A 21,777-nucleotide genomic window follows, 5' to 3' on the forward strand; every position below is an offset into this window, starting at 1 on the left:
GCAGTTAGGTACCACTTTCTTCTTCTTCTATGGCTCTCCGGTCCGTATTCGGTCCATGGCCTCCTCAATTCTCCTCTTCCATTCGGTCCTCTGTTAGGTCCGTCTGTCCGAGGTTGAGGTTTCGAAACATCTTCCTTTTTACGGTGCAAGGTTGTTAGCCTTGCGACCAATCCCCAACCTGGAGGACCAGGGTACCTGTCTTAGTCTGACCTCTCCCCCTCGACCAATCTGGCTAGGGAGGCCCTACCAGTAGCTATGCTACCGCCAGCATAGCTCTTGGGGTCACTGAGGTACTCAAGCCCCACCACCACGACAAGGTGCAGGTATCATTAGGTACCACTACTCTACATAAATGACAAGTACATGTACATAATTTTATTAATTTATTGTACTTTTATCTGGGTGGTGTACAGATTCATAAAGATTACAATGTCGTCAGAAGTGTGAGTTTCTCATTCAACTGGAGCTGGGTCTTCACGAGTTGCGACAATGTTATCACCATCAACAGATCCTGTAAGAAGACACTGGAATTAACATTTATTTTCATTTACGTGTAGGACAAACTTCTCAAGCTGCATTTTACAAATGGCGCGGCAAATTTCCGTGCACAATATTAGCCAACAAAATTATATGCTACCAGCTTATAACAGACAAGACTTAATTTCAAATTAACACATTCGCATAATGAGAAGGAGAAATTTAGGACACTGCTTTTAGTGTGACCAGGTTTAATTTACTTTATTTTTTGGTATATATATACATGGCTGATATGTATCAAAACCTCACAAATTATGATTCATGGAAAACAAAAAATTAAGAACAAAGGATAAGAATATCATAACAGACAAAAATTACTTCACCATTCTGAGAAAAATGGTGGCTGGAGAAGGAAATCCCTTAACACACAAAAATCAGATATTATGCTTTCAAATTCTAAGCATAATGCAAGATGAACAAAATCTGCCACATAGATTCCATGTCACGTTGGTTTAAAGAATAAATATCACAATACTGTAGGGCAGTGGTCCCCAATGCGGTGCCCGCGGGTGAAATGGCGCCCGCCAAGGCTTTTCTTGGGTGCCCGCGTCATTACGGAAAGAGGTTATACTGAATAATGAAGGCTGTTCAAACACGAACATTATAAAATCAAAGCGCAGATCTCGAGTTACTGACGCCCATCTTGACGATTGTTTGCGAGCAGCATCCTACAGTCCCAAATTTGAAAAACTGGCCGATGAAATGCAGTGCCAAACATCACACGAACTTCCCACTTGAGTAATAATAATTGTACTTATAAAACTACGTATTTTTGATCGCGTGGTTTCTTGTATCATTAAACGTCGTGTTGTTTTGTGTATTATTTGGTGTCCATATCTTATTTGTCCAGAGAAAAGAAAATTTGGCTTTGTTAAATGGTTGGTGCCTGCCTCAATCTCATAAACTCTCAAATGTGCCCATAGGCACAAAAAGGTTGGGGACCACTGCTGTAGCACAATGGAAGGCTGGTGGATGTAGGAAGCAACCAGACATAACGATGTTCAAAAATTAATACAACTTTTAATAAATAAGCATCAATCCACATTTATAAAGCAGCTTTTTAACCCACCTTAATATTAGAGTTGAACATATTTTCAAACTCTTCTGGTGTCATCTTGGGAACACTATTGACCATATCGAGGAGTGCTCTTCCCACAGCATTATCGGGCTGGGTCCGGCCCGCCAGTACATCCTCCACATATGCCAGTACACTATCCAATAGGCTGGTAAGTTTCTGGGATGCTTCAGCTACCTGAGCAAGGTCAAGCATGGGCTCTACAGTCTTCTTACTGAGTGTCACTGTTTTCTGACAGAGTTGTACTGCAACACACATATCAACATGGTAAATCATATTACAGTCGCCCTCGGTGGACTAGTGGTTAGCGTGCTCGCCATTGGACCCAAGGTTCGTGGGTTCAAACCCGGCCAAGTTCAATGGATTTTTAAGGGTGATAAAAATCTGTGGCACAACTTCCTTTGGAGGGGAAGTAAAGCCAGCGGTCCCATGTCGCAGATTTACGGCATGTAAAAGAACCTCACGAGCATGAACGAGATGTTTCGTAAGCAAAATTCAGTGGCCATTTCTCGCCCAAGTCTGTCCTGATTAACTACTAGATGGTTCTAGTAGTAAAATCAGGATTGAGTAGAAATTGTGCAGAGGCAGTGAGCTTGTCATTCATTACTCACAAATGCACACTTCAAAGAATAGGAAACCTCTAAAAAAGAGGCAGCGAAACCCCACAACCGGGTTGTACAGCCAAGAAACAAAAAAAAATCCTATTATAAGCAGACAGGATATATAGAAAGTGTTCCTACACATTTACAACAGTAAAATCACCACTGATACCAAAGTACTGTGTATCATCCTGTTATTAACACACTCTACTTTGAAGATGGCTGTCTTCTGGGTTGTTGCACTGTGTAGTCTGGTGGAAGTTTACTAACGTTTCAGAGGTCCTCGATGCCTCCGTCATCAGACTCACCGCCATGAAAACCTCAAATACTACATACTCTACTTTCTTAACACTATATCAAGGTACTCATTCACCAAAAAGTAAGTGTGTAATTATCATGGCAACATCAGGTAAATTGTGCAACATCATACCTCCCACAACCTCTGGTTCATAGCATGTAATTTCCACATTAACAGGTGTGAACATACAGCCAGACTTGCCTCCAGGAACACCAATTGGAACACTGAAATATATAATAATAGTATTAAGAAATATTTCAAAGCTCAGGCCAGTACAAAATTAAACAGACTGATATATCCCCATTAAACTCCACCACATATGACTTTAAAATCCTTTGTCATAACCTGATCTTCACTTACACTTCTGCATGAACTGAAGGATGAATAATTCCCTTCCAAACATCTTACAATCCTCACACACAACACTGGTTATTATTCTGTTGTCACATCATAACAATACACTTGTAACTTGCATAAATGGTGTATTATAGTTTGGTTGTTTCACATGTCAGAACTCAAGAATTTATTCCACAATTTCTGCAATCTTTATGCTATTCACATTATTAGTATTTTATGTTTATTACCCGTATTTTGTTAGGATTGTTTGTATAACCTTACAGAAGACTAAAATTCTGTGACAGGTTACAATGATTTTTTTTAAGTCAACCACAAATAAACCAAACTAAAATTATTACACTGTTTTACTATACTTTTTACACTAATTCTGCACCCAGTTTCTTTATCATCTATCAATTATTAACTCCAATCCAAATCCTTTATTATAATACCACTGCCCTCTGAATACAACTGGTTTACCTTACTACAAAGAAAAGCCTAATATGTCACTACTTACTTTACATAAGCTCTTATGCCCATGCGGGTGCCTTGTAGTGTTGTATCTAGAGTCAGATGGATTGGGTTGTTACACTCCCGAGCATAATATTCATGAATAACAGATGAATGGCTTGTAACTTCATTACCCGTAGCCCACCAACCAACAATTGCCTCTTGGGTATTTACTCTCCGATTCAGATCATATAAATCCATTGCATAATTCAACTCAGCTTCCACCTAACACCATACAACAAAACTGTATAAATATTAAAGAACAATGCAGCACATACTGCCACAGATCCCAGAGAAATCAAACAGTCACAGGTCAAACACCTTGGCAAAAACACCTTAAGAACTCACCTGATCTTCATACTCCTTATGTGGTACACAGAAGCAGTTCGTGACGTCAACTACCCCTTTATCAACTGTGCCTACAAAAAAATAAGCATGTACCTTTATTAAATGATTACACCTGCCACATGCACTAATATATGTTCCTGTAATATTTTGACGTAAATACGTCTATATGGAAGGGTCAGTGTCATTCAGCAAAAAAGTGTTACGAAAAAGCGACAGGAAAATGTGTAAGATGGTTACCTAGGAAACGTCATCTGTTTATTCTAATTGTTACGTCATCTGTTTATGGCATTGTTGTGTTACATTACTTTCGTTGTTGCAGCAAGAGCTGAGCTGTGAATCGTTTGTAGAAGTGCGTCGTGAACTACGTAATTTTGTGCTGGTAAAAACGTTTTACAATATCACAAGTACTTATCTTATATAATAATTATTAAGAAATCTATTGTTGCGTCATACTATGTACAAAATGGATGACATTGAAGCTAAAAGAGTCCATAACGCAGAATATATGAGACAGTACTGAAAACGTAAAAAAATAGAAATACCTAGAAAATGTTATGTTACGTTACATTACATAACATTTCATTACATTACATTACTTTACATTCATCTACCACAGACCCATCTTAAGCGTAACTAATTCAAGTTAAATAAGCAATGTCTTAATCAAACTTTACGCAATTGTAAAGCATGTATAAAGGAAATATTTAGAATAAAGCCAATATATAAACTTCCTTTCCGTATAGATGTATTTACTTCAAATTCTCCGGAACCATGGTTCCACTGTCACTTTTTTCACTGAAATATTTTCCAGTATATGGGCCGAAGCTGACAATAATTTTTCTGAATATGAATACTTACCTAATAATGTGCCAATAACTCGATGAGCGTCTGCATTTCTTCTTTCATAAGCATCAACAATTTGAAACAAAACTACGGGATGTACTTTTACTGTAGTACTCAGTGCCATGTTGAACGCACATATGGTAACAATAGGAATGATTAGACAAGGAACAGCATGAACGTTGGACCCTTGTCAACATTAACAAACTACATATCCCTTTAACCGTTACATACATCGAAGAATAAAACTAAAACTTCATAAATGACACGATTCTTAATTTATAGGTTATAATAAATTAGATTATAAATAGCTTCTTGATGGATTAAGAGTTACATTCCAGCTTTCAGGTAGAATGTTAAATCAATGTAGGGACTTTTCTGATGTACATGAGAATATTTTTACGTAGGTTGAAATTTTGTATTGGTGACCCTGATACAAAGATGGTTCCCGTTCCGTCCGCTATGTCCTCCACGGTTGGATTCTATAATATCTGCATTGCAGACCTGGGATACCAAACGTGGAGGGCGTTGAAATTAGACAAAACTTAAAAACTACACCTTTAAGGTCGGTACAAATATGAATAATTAGATTCCACTCTGAGTTGAAATCTGTCCCACTACCTTATCAGTCTGAATCTGCACTGAAACATAGTATTCGTCTTCTTTAGCCTTAGAAATGTAAATAATTTAGTCTCTTAATTAGCCAGACTTCAAAGGACCGATTTTTTTTAGCGAAGTTCACTTTCTGCATGAATAACCACCAAAAGAAGAGTGGTTTAGACTGAATAATGTTTCCAACCATTACCGTTTATAGTGTTCCCTGTGTTCACTTTGTAGTTATTCAAAAGCACCTGAATTCACACAACTTTTTAGATATATGGTTTGTAGGTTAAATTATTACTCGATTAGTGTTATACTTTGGGCACAAATGTGTGTAAAATTAGAATAAAAGTTGTGACAGTTAAGAATATAGTATTGCTTATTGTGTGCAGACTCACAAATGGAACTGGAATATTCAACTATGTCCTCTGAGGGATCTTCAGTTGAATCTGAGTTGTCACAGGATTCAACCCGTTTAGAAGAATTCCACATAGAAGGTGTACGCTTGCAACTACCACAAGGCTTGTGTGAAAATAAACATATTTTTAAGGAATTCTTTTCCAGTCAGACTTGGCATGAATGTTTTACAGAACAACAGAAACAGCACCTAAAGGTACATAGAAGAGACAATGTTAATAACAAATATTTTATTTATAATAGTAATTAAGGCTGTAATATTGATTTTATAGAAATGGACAACATATACCATTTATACTCCAAAATGTATCCTTTGTGACAGTTAATTTGTCTTTGTAACAGTTGTGTGCAGTATTTCGTTCACTCCACTTTACACAGCTGATCTTCTTAAACTGAGTGACTATTTTTCAATAATCCCTTTTTGCATCTACTGTGCTACTGCCCAGTACAAACGGCTCTCTAATTAGGGTCACATTTCATCATGCCAAGATGTTGTATATATTTCTGTTACACATCATTGTCATGTTTGTACAGAGCTTTCTACCAACATTCCCAGACAATGATGCCGACGAGAAAGAAGAAACATTGCGACGGCTGTTTGCTCGAGAGAACATGAGGTTTGGATCTCCTCTGTCTGATTTCCAAGTACAACTTAAGAATGGGTATTACAGACCAGACATAGCCAAGATGCGCTCATTAATGAGGAAAGCACAGTTTCGAGAATACAAGTAAGTGATATTCTCAGCATCCTCCAACTGAAAGTTTTAGTTTGATTTAAATACAGAGTGAATGTTCACTGCATTTAAAGTTTTTATGTTATGCAGTCCTACACAAATATCATTCTCTTATATTGGACTATGTATCCATACTGTGCATTCAAAACACTGCGGTTATGGAATCCACTAAAAAACGTAGATTATGTACTAGCCTAAACAAAAAAGAACTTATCTCATGTATGTTCCTTAAAATGTTTCAGTTAATTTGGTGAAATTAGCCAGCACTTTCAGTTATATTATCTAGCATTTCACTTCGGTACATAATTTAAAGTAAGGATTTTGACATTAATTTTGTCATATGGGCCAAAACTCACATTTTCACACTGTTGCCATTTTGCAACAACCATTACACTTGTACTTGTAAATGTTTTTCTTAATGTTGTAGTACAATTGGATGTTCTTTCTTCATTCACAGGTACCAACATCGGCGATATTACTTTCGGCTGGTGAAGGCAATCCTGCTATCACGCCAACAGCTGCTAGAGACAGCGTTCAACCAACCCCCAGGAGTTTATCCAAAAATAGAACGCATCCCTCACCACCCACCACCTCGCATATCCCCAGCAGAGCAAAGGACCAGGCGTCGATATTTCCAAGAACTAGCGGCAGTTCGACAGGAAGTAGGAGAGAGTGATCACAGCTCAGAGGATGACAATTACCCTGGTATGAGATGCTAGTAAATATTTGTTCCATCTTTGTTTCAACGTTCATGGTCACTTGCAAGCATTTCAGAACTGTCAGTAAAAACTAATAATATAAAATTGTTTGTCTCTATTTGATTGTGTGCATATCAGAAGATGTGTTGTAAATGAAAATGTCTATGTTGTAATCATTTCATTAATGGCATAATATGAACATTGTCGTTTTGGCCATTTTATGCTAGGGACTGGTTATATACATGTGGGAGTCTCTTTAACAATTTTCTGCGACCAGGCAACCGTTACATCAACTTTTATCTCACGAACGAATAACTCGTGGTGGTGTGCACTGCCTAGTGCCATTCTGTTTTGCATCAGTTTAATTCTTGTGAGGATGTTTTATATTTGAATAGTATCATAATATTTATATGTACCAGTGAGTGAATGTTGTTAATGCTTATTGAATTATGTCATTTTCTTCTTTGATTAGAGAGTCATCTAACATTTCTTTCTCCTTTATGTCAGAAGTGAACATAATAATGAATTACTTATTTGAAACTTGCTCAACACTCAAGATACAAACATTTGAAATAAACTCTCAGTATATTTTGATTTTAAAATTATAACTTGTTTTCCAGATTTTGTAACATTAGCATGTGTATTTCCTGTATATAAAATATCTAGTCTGAACTGTTACATCACATTTAATATGTTGGCTGTTGTCTTATTTACAGAAGGACCACCTCCAAAACTGAGTAAGAAGCAGAAACGACAATTGGCAGCATTGGAATGTTCTCTTAGTCCAGACATGCCTCAAGTTATATCAACTGTAGCCCTCAAACCATCAGGATTTGATCTGGAATCAAACGTTACATCAAGTCATAACCCTTACGAATTGAACGAGGAGTCGTACAAAGCTCTTTTGTTAAATCACAAGAGAAGACGATTGGAGGGAGATGTATGTTTCACTTTTTTGTCTGTAAAGTTAGTAGAATGGAATATAGTCCAGAAATACGCACACAGGCACAAGCAAGTTAATGGGTACCAGTGGGAAGTGCATTTTTATCTGCAATTGACTTAAGTGACTAGCAAATTTAATGAGTATATCTGGAGCCTTGGTTGTTAATAGACTGTGTTCTTCTTGAAGGACCATCCTGAGCTCAATATACTGGGTATCACAACACAGGACATTGCTGTGCGCGCTCAACTTGGGAAACGATTACCACTGAACCGGACAAACCACAATGTAGGAAGCGAAACAAAAACTCCAACAAAAAAGAAAAAAGGAGAAACAAACAGCAATAAAGGAACGCCCACCACAGTAGCTGGTCACGTCTCTCAGATGAGATATAGCCTCAACAGTCCTCAGGTAGAATGTAGCTCGTTGCTTCTTTATTACTTCGGATTATAGATTGTGAATTTTGTGTATTAAGGATGTATATGGAGCATGCGTAAACACAGACAAGGATCAAGGACAGGCAAGTGATATGCACATGTCAGTCCACTCAGTTCTTTCACTTAAGTACACTTCAAAGCATCTAATATCGATTTTGATTATTGTTCTAGTGCAGGAACATGGCACGATCGGCTGTGCATGGAAACGGAGGGATGTCACGCGATACTGGAATATATGCTCAGCTTAGCATTTTTTATAATGCAAAAATTTATTGATTATTCATAAAATGAGTTAGCATGGTGTGTGTCAGTGATGTTTACTTTCGGCCTTCAAAATGTGCATTAATATTCTTATCAGAAATATATTTTATTATAATGCGTGAATAGTATGAGGAGAGTGTAGAGTGACGCAGGTAGGACATTTCTGATGTATTTGTAGGGAGTTGGTGGATGCAGCTCAAATGGATCTGACCTTGGTGATTCTGAAGATGAGGATGCAATGTTGGATCAGTTGTTGTTGGATGATATGGAACGGGTGGATGTGGAAGGAGAGATCGAAAATTCATTGGTTGCCAGCAAAGCAACACCTCCCCACACCAGAACACCAGTAGCTGCCGCTCGGAACAGACGCACAAACAGCTCTGGGTGAGACAGAACAGTCAGCCTTTGTGCTACATGGTGATGAATCATATGCAATACAAGATACAAATTAGACAACCGGGGTTTGATCCCCGATGGGGGCAGAGGATTTTTCCTCTAGCCTCTGTGTCCAGACCAGTTCTGGGGCCCACCCAGCCTCCTATCCAGTGGGTACCTGGGTCCTTTCCAGGGGGTAAAGCATGGCCGGGGCGTGATGCCGACCACTCACACCCTTCTAGTGCCGAGGTCAAGAATGAATAGGAGCTATACCAACTCTCCCCCTAAGTGCCTACATGGTGTATAGTAAGACAGCTTTGCTTTTGCTTTACATATTGAATAGGGGTTTAAACCCTCCATATGACATGGCTTAGAGATTTAGTAGTATGCTGCCGAGATGCACAGTCGGCTGAACCACACATAAGCCACGATGCATGGCCAATAAAGGTTAAAATTTGACATGTTGGTTTTCAGCTCCTCTCCTCGAGCCAATAGAGTGAATACAAGTAGTGGTGGTGGCAGGAGTCTACTGCAGCGGCGGATTAAGGCTGAATCAGAGGAGGCTGTTAGTGATATGTTCCCTACCTCATGCACCTCTAGTGAGACCACCTTCACAGTGCCAAATAGTGGACAACAGTTCCAGCAACTTTCTAATAATATCACCATGTCCAAGACTACCAATCCAACATACTCAGGCAGGCACATCACTGCAGCTACCCTGTCTGACCTCGATGGTATCGACATGATGAATCTACCAGTAGATCTGGACGAATCACCAAATGACCCCATGGATATAAATCTTGATGATATGAAGTTAGTAACCTATCTGCATAAGATGGGATTATAATGTAGTCTGTTCTCTCAGAAAAAAAAAATTAAATTGTTTTGAGTGTTACTTCTGGTTTTAGAAGATAACTGACAAATTCTCTACCCTTTGCCATCTTACAGCCCACAGGAATAAAATATTTTCAAAGTAGATAGATTAAATTCCATATCTCTGTAAATAATAGTGGGTGCTTATAATGACTTTTGTGAATTTTGTAAACATGCCAACTGTTTGATTTTCAAACCTGTGCAATGAGAGGAGAGGGCAGATTGAATTTTTTCTTCTTCTTCTTCCATTTCTTGACTGTTACTTCAGTCTTCCAGTGCCTAATATTTTCTTCCATTCTTCTCTATTTTCCCATCCTTTCGGAGGTAGTTTCCACTCTGTCATGATTCTTATGATTCTGTTGCGGTGGGCTACCTCACCCATCGGAAAAAACCACAATGCTAAAAAAGCCTAATAAAAATAAGCCTCGGTATTGAATTTTTTGAAGAAGAAAAAAAATACACAACAAAAACTCCATTGTGACTGATTATCTATGAACGATTTGTATTCATTATTTCCGTTATGTCCTTTTTCATACAGACCAGCACCTGAGCTGATGCAGGAGACACATGCTTGTTTTTTCTCACTGATACGAGATGTGATCTGCTCTACGCCAGACCACCGCATGAGTCTTGTGACACTGGAGGACAGGCTGAAAGCCTGGCAAGAGAATCCCATCTCTCCCCTCAATGACTGGTACTGCATAGCGGCCGACTCTTGGCTCCTTATGCTGCCATCTGCAATCAGCTTCCTGTCAGGGGACTTCCCAGGTATGTGTCTTGCACATGTTGGTAAAGACAGTTTATGGATAATTTATTATATATATTATGTACAGAGGGAGCACAGAATTGATTACTAGTCTTAAAAAGTGATTACATCATTCACAGAGTATTTGTGCTGTTCACTGCTGTCAACTAAGAACAGGCTTATCTAGAGTTAAGAACCTTGACAGAGGTGAAAAAAATATAATCTGAATACAGAAGCAGCAGAAATGAAACTTAAGAAATATAATAAAGGGATTCTAATTGTTATCTAGCAGTCAGAGTTAGGCTACTCGTTGTTCTGTTGTAGCCTCAATTGTCCAGATGTCTATTTAAATGCCATCCTTGGTTACTTAATCTACATGGTCTGTAATTCTTAAGTCTGCGTCTTTACAGTCTGTCAATATGTTGAGTCCAATTGGTTCTCTATTAATAATTTTGTTCAATGTAGGTTCTGCTTTTAGGTTTTTAATGTTTCTTTATTTCTTTTATATAGGCTATAAAAAGACTATAAAGGTATCAAAGCATGTTATATGGCATTCCATCGCTTTGTCTTCATTTAAAACTTTTAATTATATCATGCACTGACTTAACATAGCAATACTACTTACATAGAACTTGTGGCATTTTTCTCTGTGATTGTAGATGCACAGCCAGAAGACTTTGTTCCTTATGTCGAGTACAAACGCAACTTACAAGCATTTCAGTGGATAGGAGCAGGTCGGGACTTAGATTCTCATCTCCAGCCGTTGTGCCAGCACTGGCTGGATCATCGTGATGAGATGACGGCTCGGCCAGTCAAGGAAGAAGAGGTGGAGGAGGAGACAGGAGATGGCATTGGAGAGGAGAGGGCATCCTCTCCTCCACCTCCTCGCTGCCCCACCTCCTGGGTTGTACATCCCAGCACTCCTGAGGAAAAGGAGTGTTTTAGGGAACAGGTATACTGCCAACACAGTGTCTATTGTACTTTTATAAAATCAGTGTTTAAGGCTTCATTCTTACTGATGATGTAGTTAGCGCTCTCTCTCTCTCTCTTTTAAGTCAACTTTGGATATTTGCTAGAAAAACTGCTCTCTCCCTTCATCACAAACATAGATGCCAACATAGACTGAAGCCTAAAGAAATCAGATAACCATTAACATAATTGATAAATAATATTATATACTGATGTGATAATTTAAACTTATTACAAAATAAGTGATTGTAAAAAAATTGATCTTTTGGCAGGAGAGGCACCGATATGAGAATCCACATCGAGCATTCACGTTTCGAATGCACAACTATGAGTCAGTTGTTGGACCTGTAAAAGGAGTATATAATCAGAGCATAGGCGTAAACAAACCACGAGGCCACTCTCTTCTGGTAGCTGAGCGTCCCAATTTTGTCACAATTCTGGCGCTTGGTGAGTTATAACTTACATTTGTTATTACTCCAGTCATATTTTTTGTGAACTGGAACAGCTCAATCAGTAAGTGTCTGAAGGCTGGGTAATGGAGGTTCAGTTCTGAGCAGGCAAGGATTTTATTCTCTTTGCCACCACATTCAGACTTGTTCTGGTATGCACTCACCTCCTTTCACATGTCTACTGAGGGTTCTTTCTCCAGGAAAAAGCATCTGGAGCTTGAAGCTGAACATTCTTCATTGAAATCTTATTTGTACAGTGTTTCATAAAAATTAGATACATGAAAAGTTAAAAAATAACTTTTTGTTTTGTTTTCTGTTACCCTAGTGTAGAGCCTGCCCAATTTTTGGAGAAATTTATTTACTTTTCCGGACACGTGAAGTTGACTGTTATATCTTCCATGTTGGAACATTTTCATAAATCAGTGAAATCACACATACAAATATATATCATGAAATGTTGGGAAAAAGTATATTTCACGGGATGAAATACTGCTTTATACAAACTGCTCATGTATGGCCATTTTCTTACAGTAAGAGATGCCACAGCAAGGTTACCAAATGGTGAGGGAACACGTACAGACATTTGTGAGCTACTTAAAGATTCTCAGTATCTTGCCCCAGTATCACAGGAAAGTTACCTTCATTCTGTAGTAAGTGGAGCGCTGGATCGCCTGCACTACGAGACAGATCCATGTGTCAAATATGACACCAAGCGAAAAATCTGGATCTATCTTCACCGGGGGCGCACTGAGGAGGAATTTGGTAAGTGATTTGCTTACAGAGCTGTAATGAACTTTCCACACATTCAAACTTTCTTGGTCAGGAACTGTGAAGTAGGAAGGTCCCTAACATTTTGGAGAAAACCATGTAGTATTATCTTCTTGTTATAGAACGTCTTCACCAACAGCAGCAAGGCATGGCAAAGACAAAGAAATCCTCGAGCCAACGCAAGGCCAGTCGAAGCAAGCAGCAGAAAGAGGGTGTAGCCACTGTTAAGGAGGCCGCGGCTAGCGTTGCCACTACAGTCTCGCAGATCAAAGTGGACTTGCCTGCCACACCCACCACACCATCAACAATATCCACGCACACCTCTCTCCCCACACTTCCAACTCCACAAATTCAAACGAGCCTTCCTGTTGTTACCCCAGTCTCAGCTACAACTGTGCCTGTGGTTGCAGCATCTGTGAAGCCTGTCACAACAAGGGCCCCTCGCACTCCTGTTATGCCAAGGACGTTTACCCTTGCACCAGGACAGGCTGTTCAGAATCTCCAAGTGTCCACATCATCTGGACTCCAAACAATACAAGTAAGTAAAACTTGAGGTTGAACCATAATTGAAACCTTAACAGTTGATAATGCATCTGAGCCGACTACATTCGGCTCTGATGTTGTGACGGCGAAGCTTCGAAAGGAGTGCGCATGCATGTGGGGAGGTTAGGCCGGTTTAGGAGGGGGACTGATTTGGGCTGAACTCTTCTCGCCAGCACACGGACGCTCACTCAGGCTGTAGCTATGAATCCGGTTGGCAACGTTCTCTCCGGCTGGGCACCCCGTTCGAGGCAACCTTGGTTTGTATTTGTTTTCACGTGGTTGCCTGTCCAGATAGGTATTGATTTTGTTGTGTTGGTGGACAGGGCAACCACCATGTTTTTGGGTTATTCTTGGTCCCTCGGGGTGGTCAAGGCTGGGGAGACGAATTGGAGTGTTGCCGAGAGCGAGCCGAGTCGTGAAGCTTTTGGTTTGTTCTTATATGTTTTGTTTGTAGTAGGGTAATCAATGACCCCGTGTAAACTCTTACCATCGACATATTGCCATGTTTTTTGTATGTTTCAAACAACCTTCTGATAGGAACTTCTGCAGAGTATAGGTGCCAAACAGCATCACAATAGTTCAGACTAAGACAAGTCAGTAACAATGATATTTTCTCTCTTAACACCAGTGCAACTCACACTGTTATATAGACATTGAAAAACATAACCTGGGTTGTTCACGCATGTCTATCTTAATGTTACAAGTGCTGTTTTTATGGCTGGGAGAACAGACATGCCGACTATTCCGCTTTTACCTGAGGGTTTGTACATGTTTCAGAACCTGCAAACTAAATCACCAGCTAGTCATATGGAAACGTGGTTGAAAGAGAGTACACGAATTACTTCTACAGAATAATTATTAGAATAAGACAAGATTTTAGCAATTTTTTTTTCAAACTGTATCAATGTGCAGTGTTCCACAGTGTTGTTCTGCCACTGGACAATGAAGCTCAGTTACTAGCCTGAGATGTTCATATTTCTCTATAATTTTAACAGACTTGAAGCAAGACTTAATGAATTTGGAAGGCTGTAAAAGGATTTCTTCCTGGAAAGATCAAGGAAACCCTCAGTCTGGATAGAGGGTGTCTTCGCTAAGATTTTAATCCCAGGACTTCCCAAATATGAAGCAATAGTGAGAAGAATGTGATGATATTGGTTGTTTGCATTTGTGGTTTGATGCTTAAGTATGAGAGTTACTTTATCATACTTTACTTACATGGACAAAATTAAATAATATGTAGTAGAATAAGTTCTCTATCTGCCACAGGTGACAACATCACCAACTATACTGACTGGAGGAGTGGCTGCTGGGAAGTCTCTTCTCACAGCTCCTGTTAGCCAGCAACAACAGCTGACTGCAGCTTCAATAGTGAAGACCGTTGCAATGACACCGCAGCCTACAAATCAGTTGTCCGCTACCACTGCCACGCCCATATTGAAAACTGTAACTCTGACTCCTCAACAAATGCAGGCAATGAATGCCGCCAGAGGATTCGCAGGTGTCACTAGTAATGTGAACCCCACAGCAGCATTGAAGATGGTAAGCCTCTTTGGTTAGGATTCTGGGTAAGGGCTGAGGATTAGGGCTATTAGGTTAGATTTGGTAAGTGCTGCACTAAACCTTTGTTGCTAATGGCGTACAGAAGATATGTGATCACCATACTGTGTGTTATAAGTTAATTAGGAATGCGGAGATTACAGCACTAAATGATTACAATTAGCGATATTATTCAGACAGTTGCTCTGTAACAGGTGAGATTTCAGGTTCTCACGGCGATAAGTATGGAGATGGCTGTCTTCTGGGATGTTATGCTGTAAATCTGGCAGGCTTTGACTGATGTTTCAGAGATGCTTACTGCCCTCATCATCAGGGTCAATAGGAACATCTGAAATGGTGCAAAATTCAGAAGACAGCCATCTTTTTTACACAAGCACCTTAACTGTCGAAAAGACTATTCCCTGTTGTGTTAGTAAGTCTATTAATCAAGTTGAAACATGGTAATGCCTCCTCAGTATTTGTGTAGTTTTCTATAAAGTAGAAGTACATTTGGTGCTCAGTGAAGGTTTCTATTTCCTTTAGCCAACCTCGTCATTGGTTGCAAACATAACTTCTTCTTCGCCCTCATCACGAGTTGTAACCTCAATGACTGTAGCCACAGCTGCTGTGGCTACAGTCGTTACATCGACGCCATCTTATACTGTTCGGCAGCAGAAGGCACCCGTTATCAGCCGACCCACTGCTCAGCCATCTATCTCCAGTTCTAAAGCTCTGGTGAATGCCACATCAGCTCAGTTGGTGAATGTAACACAGGTAAGTTAAAATTTAATTATGTTTTAGGACCCTTCTGTCTTTCTGAGATATACTGTAAATTGTGATATAAATCCGGTGATTTGTTGGACTCTTTTGTATGGAGTTAGGTATGTTTTGCACTCAGCTTCTGGTTCGTTTGATTAATTGGCATTTAGGTGCAGTCAGTTGGTTCTCCCAAGCCAGTGTTAACAGCTGGAGGAAAAACTCTTGTCACCACAAATCTGTCAGGTGTGAAGCTGGTGAATGCTGTGAAGGCGATTGGAACACCAGATGGATCTCAACAGCAGACTATTTTCATTAAACAGCAGCATCAACCAGAACAACAGCAACAACAGACAATAATTGGGACAATCCAGCAGCAGCCACAGTTGCTACAGCAACATGCAAATAAGGTTTGCTGCACTTATGGTGGATATTACATACAGTGTATAGGGAAATGCAGTTAGTAATATTTTCATGTATGTAGAGGGGCATTTAATCAGAGATGATTGGATTAAAATATGGCCATTAACAGTTGCTTGGATGGACTGTCAGGTAGCCAATTTATAGTTTAATAGAATTAAAGATCAAAATTGAATGAATTTGGAAAAATGGCATTGGGTTATAATGTTGTGTTACAGCAAGCTGCAGCAATTGCACAGCTCCAACAACTGAAACAGCAGCTTCAACAACGACAGAAACAGCAGCAGCAACGACAACAACAGAAACAGCAGCAGCAACAACAGAAACAGCAGCAACAACAACAACAAACTGTAAATGTTGGGGCCACGACTGCAACTCCCACACCTCAGCGTGTCGTCACCACCATGTCCATCCTCGGTCAAGGACAGGCCCAGCCTCGCGTCATGGCCAGAGGTAAGCTGAGCCATTGTCTATCAGTGTATATACTGAGATTGGTCATCTTGTGATGGGAGGGTCAACATCTGAAGCAGTTTGAGGTAACGCAAGAATACGGTTTCTATTAACGCTGTTATGGTTTGTACATGAGCACAATCGGTGTATCTTAAATTTCACCAGGTAACAGTTTATGAGATTTGGGGTTCTCGTGGTGGTGAAGATGTCCATTTTGGTCTTTGGGTTGACACCATCTGGACTTGTGGGTAGATACTGTCTCCATCTTAAAAGCTGAAGGTAGTTTGCAGTGTCATGACCCAGAAGACCACCGACATTAACAAGGATAACATTGGTTAATTCTTAACCTTAACAACAATCAGCACCAGTAATCGGTAATTTGTATTACTGACGATCATCTACTTGACCTCTTGCAGTTATTAGTTGTGTGCTAGTATCTGGCTGTAATGTGAGCTGAGATTAATGTATTGGGTTGAACAGAAAGTTTTTGTGTTTTCTAACCCAGCAGAACCATAAATTCAGAAGGTTACTGTTGACAATTGAATGGAGTAAACAAATGCCTTCAAGAAAAAAGGTCCACATCTCGTCAACAGAAAAGGAGTTGTCTTTCACCAGGACAATGTCCATCCACATGTCAGTTCAATGACACAGCAAAAAATAAAGGAACCTAATTGGGAAATTTTGGACCACCTGCTATATTCACCAGACTTGGCACCATTCAATTATCATTTATTCAGATCATTGCAAGACCATTTAAATAACAAGAAATTATAAAGATTCAGAGAGGTCAACAGTGGTATCGTATAGCGTATTTTGAATCAAAACTGAGAAGTTTTTACAAGGCCAGAATTAAAACGCTCGTGACACGTTGGGAGACGGTAATAGTGAGCAATTGAAATTATATAGTTGATTAAATATTGTAAATACATTTTGCAAAAATGCAAAATCTTTCCATTCAACCCAATATAAGCCCCAGAATTTTATCAGTTATGTGTATATGGCTGGATACCCTTGTTTTAAAAAAGTTTAATACAAAATTATTTCATTGTGCATATTTCACAAGGTTTTCCATTTAAGTTGCAATATACCGAGACTTTTCTATCATTTTGCTGCAGTTGGTGGAAAACCGATTCCCGTGTCGCACGTGACATTACCGACGCAACTGCAGCAGCAAGGTGCAGCAAGTGTGACAAGTGCTCAGCCTGTATCAGGTGTTGCCACCGTAGTGAAACAGCAGCAGCAGCAGCCTATGGTGGCTAAAGTGTTAACAAGTGCTCAGGGGCAGGTTATCTCCATGGAGAGCTTGTTGGCTCATCAGAAACAGCATGGCACATTGCCACAAGGTGCACAAAACTATATAGTAACGAGTTTTAAGGGGTGCATCCCGTTGCATGTTGATAGGTTGACAATCTGTCTACACAATTGTTTATTACAGTATCCTTGTTTATTAGGATCCACTACATTTTTCAATGTTAATTGGTCATATTCAGGTGGTTCTCTTAAAGTGCTTGAAACTTAATAGATATTATCGCTAAATCGTATACATATTTGAAATAAGTGACATTCACATACATTACTATAAGTAGGAGTGCAATAAAACAGCAATCAATAAAGAACCTATAATGATGTTATGTCACTCATATAGTTCCAGCTTCTGCTCATTGATTACACAGCAACAACAAATTCAAAAAAGTGCAACAAGAAAGCTTCATTATGCATCCAAGAATAGTATCTTAAAGGGCTTTTAACTCATAGACAACTTGAACATTCTGATATTTTAATTAGAATTATGAAATAGCCATACAAGTTATAATCTTCTCCCTTCCATTTTAGCGTATGCGTTTAAACCCAATAAAAAAATATGTTTCTATTCTAGGTGAAGATTCCTATGCTCTCAGGTAAAACTAATTGTAAAGGTATCATGCAGATCCATTTGAATGTTGTTTCAAATATCTATACAATTTAGCAGTCATATCTCTTAGCTTCAAACACTTTAAGAGAACAACCTGAAGATGACCAGTTAAGGTCAAAACATGTAGTGGCCCTTAATAAATATTGATGTTATAATCAAAAATTGTTGTGTAGATGGACTGTCAACCTAACCATACAGTAGCATTATACATTTTGCATATCTGCTGTCTCAGTAAGTTATTTCCCTTTTTTGCGATACAGTCGTTACAGTGTTGTTATCTCCTCAGGCACAGCTTTGCGTGTGACAACTGGAGGAAAACCTGGACAAACAAGCCTGATTCAGATCCCCAGTAGCACACAGTTTGCAGTCATGTCCCAAGGAAACTTGTTGTCTGTGGGACAGCCCCGGGTACTGCAGACCCAACTCACCAATCAGCAGGTACATAAATGTTTTATGCTTGCATTTTGTAACCTGTAATAGCTACTATGTTTAGTTTACATTTAGTTCTATTCAATATGAGGAAATTCAAAAAAATAAAAGGGAATTAAAACTACTGAAAATTTTGTAGCTGTATGTTGCTACTTTTAATAGCTAGAATATTTAATCCTCTCTCCATTAGACAGAACTGGTTTGCAAAATATACAGATTGTGGTAACATAAATCCTGAAAGGTAACAAACATTACATTATTTTCTAGCAAATTCAGTTTAGTTCTGACTTAATAATAGTGGATAAAAAGCTGCCATCTTTTAGGAAGATAGATTTTTCCTTGCAGTAAATGACCACTAAGGCCAGTAGCATATGCAAAATACAGAAGAATGTGTTTAAAAAACATGGGTGGAATTAATATTAACGGTGTAAAGTGATGTACAGCGTGAAGCATGGTCTGTGTTTATCGTATAATGCGATTTTTTCAGTCCCTCGTCACAACGGCGGGAATACAGCAGCAGCCACAGCCACAAGCCACAAAACTTGTCACGGCTGCAGGCAAACCTTTGGTCGCAGGAACAACGACCACAGCCACCGCTAATTTACGCATGCTAGGACCAGCAGCTGGTGGTCTCAACCTCGCTCACATTGGCGGCAAGCCCGTATTGCTTGCCAGTAAAGCTCAGCCAACACCCATACAGGGGGCAGCTGGTCAGGTGATTATTACGCGTTATAAAGTAAATCCTCGTGATGATATTGGGTCTGAATAAAATTGCAAAATTACTCTGAAGTAAATACACAAAGAATTGATTTCTTGGCTGTGTCAGTTTTGATAATGCCTCTAACAGGATTTCCTGCTTCTTACATACTGAGATCTGCTTTCACTTTTATGCATAATGACCCCTTTTGGTTCCCAACTCATGTATTTATTATGTCAAGACTCCCATATTAGGAGGATAAGATTTAAATTGCAATATGAACGGCAGTACAGGTTAGCTTTGTAGCTTCCTATCAGAATTTGGGTTGTTTGCAGAATGTGATCCTCACATCACAAGCTGCGGGTGGCCACCAGACAGTAGTGTTGGCTTCACAGGCACTGCGGGCTCAAGGTGGGACACTGGTGCTGCAACAAGGCGGTGCTCAGCAGATACTGCTGCCACCTGGTTTCCAAGGTGGCACTCTGAACATCAAGACTCTGCAAGGCCTCCAGGGCCTTCAAGGCCTGAAGGTGATACCTCTGTCACAAGCAACAACTGCAGCTAGTACCAAAGGTAAACTCAAACAAGCCTTTGGGTGTGAAGTAAAGTAGTCGGAACAGAGTACACATGTACACGAACTCTGCTTCATCTATTGTGCATGTGCATGTGTTTCTTCATATTAGGAAATGATACTCGTTGGCTTTAGTTGTTGGGTGAAACTAATTTCAGACTTTATAACCTGGATTTTGTGGTTACAAAATAAATAAAGCAGTCAGCCATCCATGCAGGAATGAAAATTCTGGGTTCAATCTGAAGAACTGTTCTCATAAATTTATGTTATTGAACATATACGGTTATCTTTTGATGTGTACGTGTCTATTAGAAATCAATTTTTACTGCAGGAAGCAAGCCTGAACTGAACACGGTGCGATGATTCCTCCTTTGTTAGTCATATCCGCTCCATGTTGTATCTGTCCATGGTTTTCCACCTTTCTCCAGGTTCCCTGTGTTTGAGTCCTGAAACTTTCAGAGGAACATTTTTGTTCCACCTAAATACCTTTTTCTATGTAAGACTATTCTTTTCAAGGGTTGGTATCATCACAGTGTTTATTGAATCTAACCTCTTATGAACTGGTGCACTTTTAAAGAAGACATAAAAAATAAGATGTGTGTTAGAATTCAGGACACAATTTGTAAATAAGCCTTGCTTGTTGTGAATCTCTTAGGTCGACAACAAGTTTATGCTCGAATCATCAGTCCTGGACTGAGACCAGCTGCTACCAACATTGTCCACCAAAACACGGCTACGGCAGTGGCATTGCAAGGCACCACCAGTGAAACTAGTCCTGCCAATCCTCAGCTGGGGGCAGGTCCATCTAGCAGCACAGAGCAGTAGGTGCCAATACAAAGAAGAGAACAGTGTTCATTTTCTCACAGTTGGTATGAGAAGAGCTTCTGCTTAGACTTGTATGAAATGAAGATAAATTATGTGAAACTGTAAGCAAAAGTTTGTTTTACCAGCGATTGGAAATGAAATTGCAATAAAAGTAAGAAACTTGTTTATATGTGATAATATTACAGTGTTTGTACATAGTGGGTTATTTCACCGGATGCTGCATCGAGTTTTAATCGTGTTTGTTTCTTTTTTTAAGGAATGATGCTAACACTGTATTGTACAGGCATTGACGTAACACTGAACATTCTTTCCAAAGCTTGTTGAGATGTTGGTGCTGTCGAAACCATAGCTTGCTCATCTACTTCATTGTCTCTCTTGCACATTATGACCATCATTTATGGAAACTGGGTGTCTAGGAACGTAGGAGCATTTACTGGAATAAAGACTGCTGCAGACAACGGCAGAGTGTAATACAATGTAATGTTTTCCATATGCACTGTATAATTCTGTTTATGTTCTAAATTCTCGATCTAGAATGAGAATGTTTGAGAAAATGATGCTAAAGAGAATATTTGGATCTAGTAGAGATGAATACCTGGAAACTAGAGAAAATCTCTCAACAAATAGCTTCATAATTTGTATTCATCGTCTCACATTATTACGGTGATCAAGTCAAGTATGATGAGATGGATGAGGTATGTAGCATGGACAGAGAAGATGAGAAATATATAAAATTTTAGTCAGAAAACCTGAAGGGATGAGACAGCTGGAAGATTTAGGAGTCTGAGACTGTTAGTTTCACATCAAGGACTCTGGATCATGGGATTTA

At 39.3% G+C, this 21,777-nt stretch overlaps 2 protein-coding genes across 3 annotated transcripts; one reads left to right on the forward strand and one right to left on the reverse strand.

Moving 5' to 3' along the window:
- Positions 1 to 370: 370 nt before the first annotated feature.
- Positions 371 to 4,720, reverse strand: eIF3f1 (eukaryotic translation initiation factor 3 subunit f1). The gene is made up of 6 exons (XM_022083047.2): positions 4,562 to 4,720; positions 3,704 to 3,774; positions 3,363 to 3,580; positions 2,642 to 2,733; positions 1,607 to 1,857; positions 371 to 511 (listed from the first exon to the last, which is right to left on the reverse strand). Exons 1-6 carry the CDS (start codon positions 4,668 to 4,670, stop codon positions 425 to 427), a joined length of 828 nt encoding a protein of 275 aa, XP_021938739.1. The 5' UTR covers positions 4,671 to 4,720; the 3' UTR covers positions 371 to 424.
- LOC110839146 (uncharacterized) lies at positions 4,020 to 21,127 on the forward strand. Of its 2 annotated transcripts, none has more exons than XM_022083044.2 (22): positions 4,020 to 4,082; positions 5,536 to 5,756; positions 6,095 to 6,288; positions 6,752 to 6,999; positions 7,709 to 7,932; positions 8,122 to 8,343; positions 8,809 to 9,014; positions 9,480 to 9,818; positions 10,417 to 10,646; positions 11,283 to 11,575; positions 11,865 to 12,039; positions 12,573 to 12,803; positions 12,932 to 13,347; positions 14,619 to 14,891; positions 15,432 to 15,662; positions 15,818 to 16,054; positions 16,283 to 16,517; positions 17,630 to 17,857; positions 18,713 to 18,864; positions 19,343 to 19,570; positions 19,888 to 20,125; positions 20,779 to 21,127. In XM_022083044.2, the coding sequence occupies exons 2-22, from the start codon at positions 5,544 to 5,546 to the stop codon at positions 20,946 to 20,948; spliced, it is 4,983 nt and encodes a 1,660-aa protein (XP_021938736.2). In that variant the 5' UTR covers positions 4,020 to 4,082; positions 5,536 to 5,543; the 3' UTR covers positions 20,949 to 21,127. The 2 variants fall into 2 exon arrangements, with proteins under 2 accessions (XP_021938736.2, XP_021938735.2); XM_022083043.2 differs by lacking the exon at positions 4,020 to 4,082 and adding an exon at positions 4,989 to 5,108.
- The last annotated feature ends 650 nt before the right edge of the window (positions 21,128 to 21,777 follow it).

This window comes from Zootermopsis nevadensis, unplaced genomic scaffold (assembly GCF_977971745.1).
Source record: "Zootermopsis nevadensis isolate Lab colony 2312 unplaced genomic scaffold, Znev_1.0 Znev_ptg000022l, whole genome shotgun sequence".
Classification (NCBI taxonomy): domain Eukaryota; kingdom Metazoa; phylum Arthropoda; class Insecta; order Blattodea; family Termopsidae; genus Zootermopsis; species Zootermopsis nevadensis.

Excerpts from the sequence above, each read along its gene's own strand:
- eIF3f1 (XM_022083047.2), bottom strand. The coding sequence starts at position 4,670 with ATGGCACTGAGTACTACAGTAAAAGTACATCCCGTAGTTTTGTTTCAA. Across the intron at positions 3,775-4,561 it reads AGTTATTGGCACATTATTAG|GCACAGTTGATAAAGGGGTA; the intron begins GTAAGTATTCAT and ends ATTTTTTTGTAG. Across the intron at positions 512-1,606 it reads TGTTCAACTCTAATATTAAG|GATCTGTTGATGGTGATAAC; the intron begins GTGGGTTAAAAA and ends GTCTTCTTACAG.
- LOC110839146 (XM_022083044.2), top strand. The coding sequence starts at position 5,544 with ATGGAACTGGAATATTCAACTATGTCCTCTGAGGGATCTTCAGTTGAA. Across the intron at positions 15,663-15,817 it reads AGTTGGTGAATGTAACACAG|GTGCAGTCAGTTGGTTCTCC; the intron begins GTAAGTTAAAAT and ends ATTGGCATTTAG. Across the intron at positions 19,571-19,887 it reads TACAGGGGGCAGCTGGTCAG|AATGTGATCCTCACATCACA; the intron begins GTGATTATTACG and ends GGTTGTTTGCAG.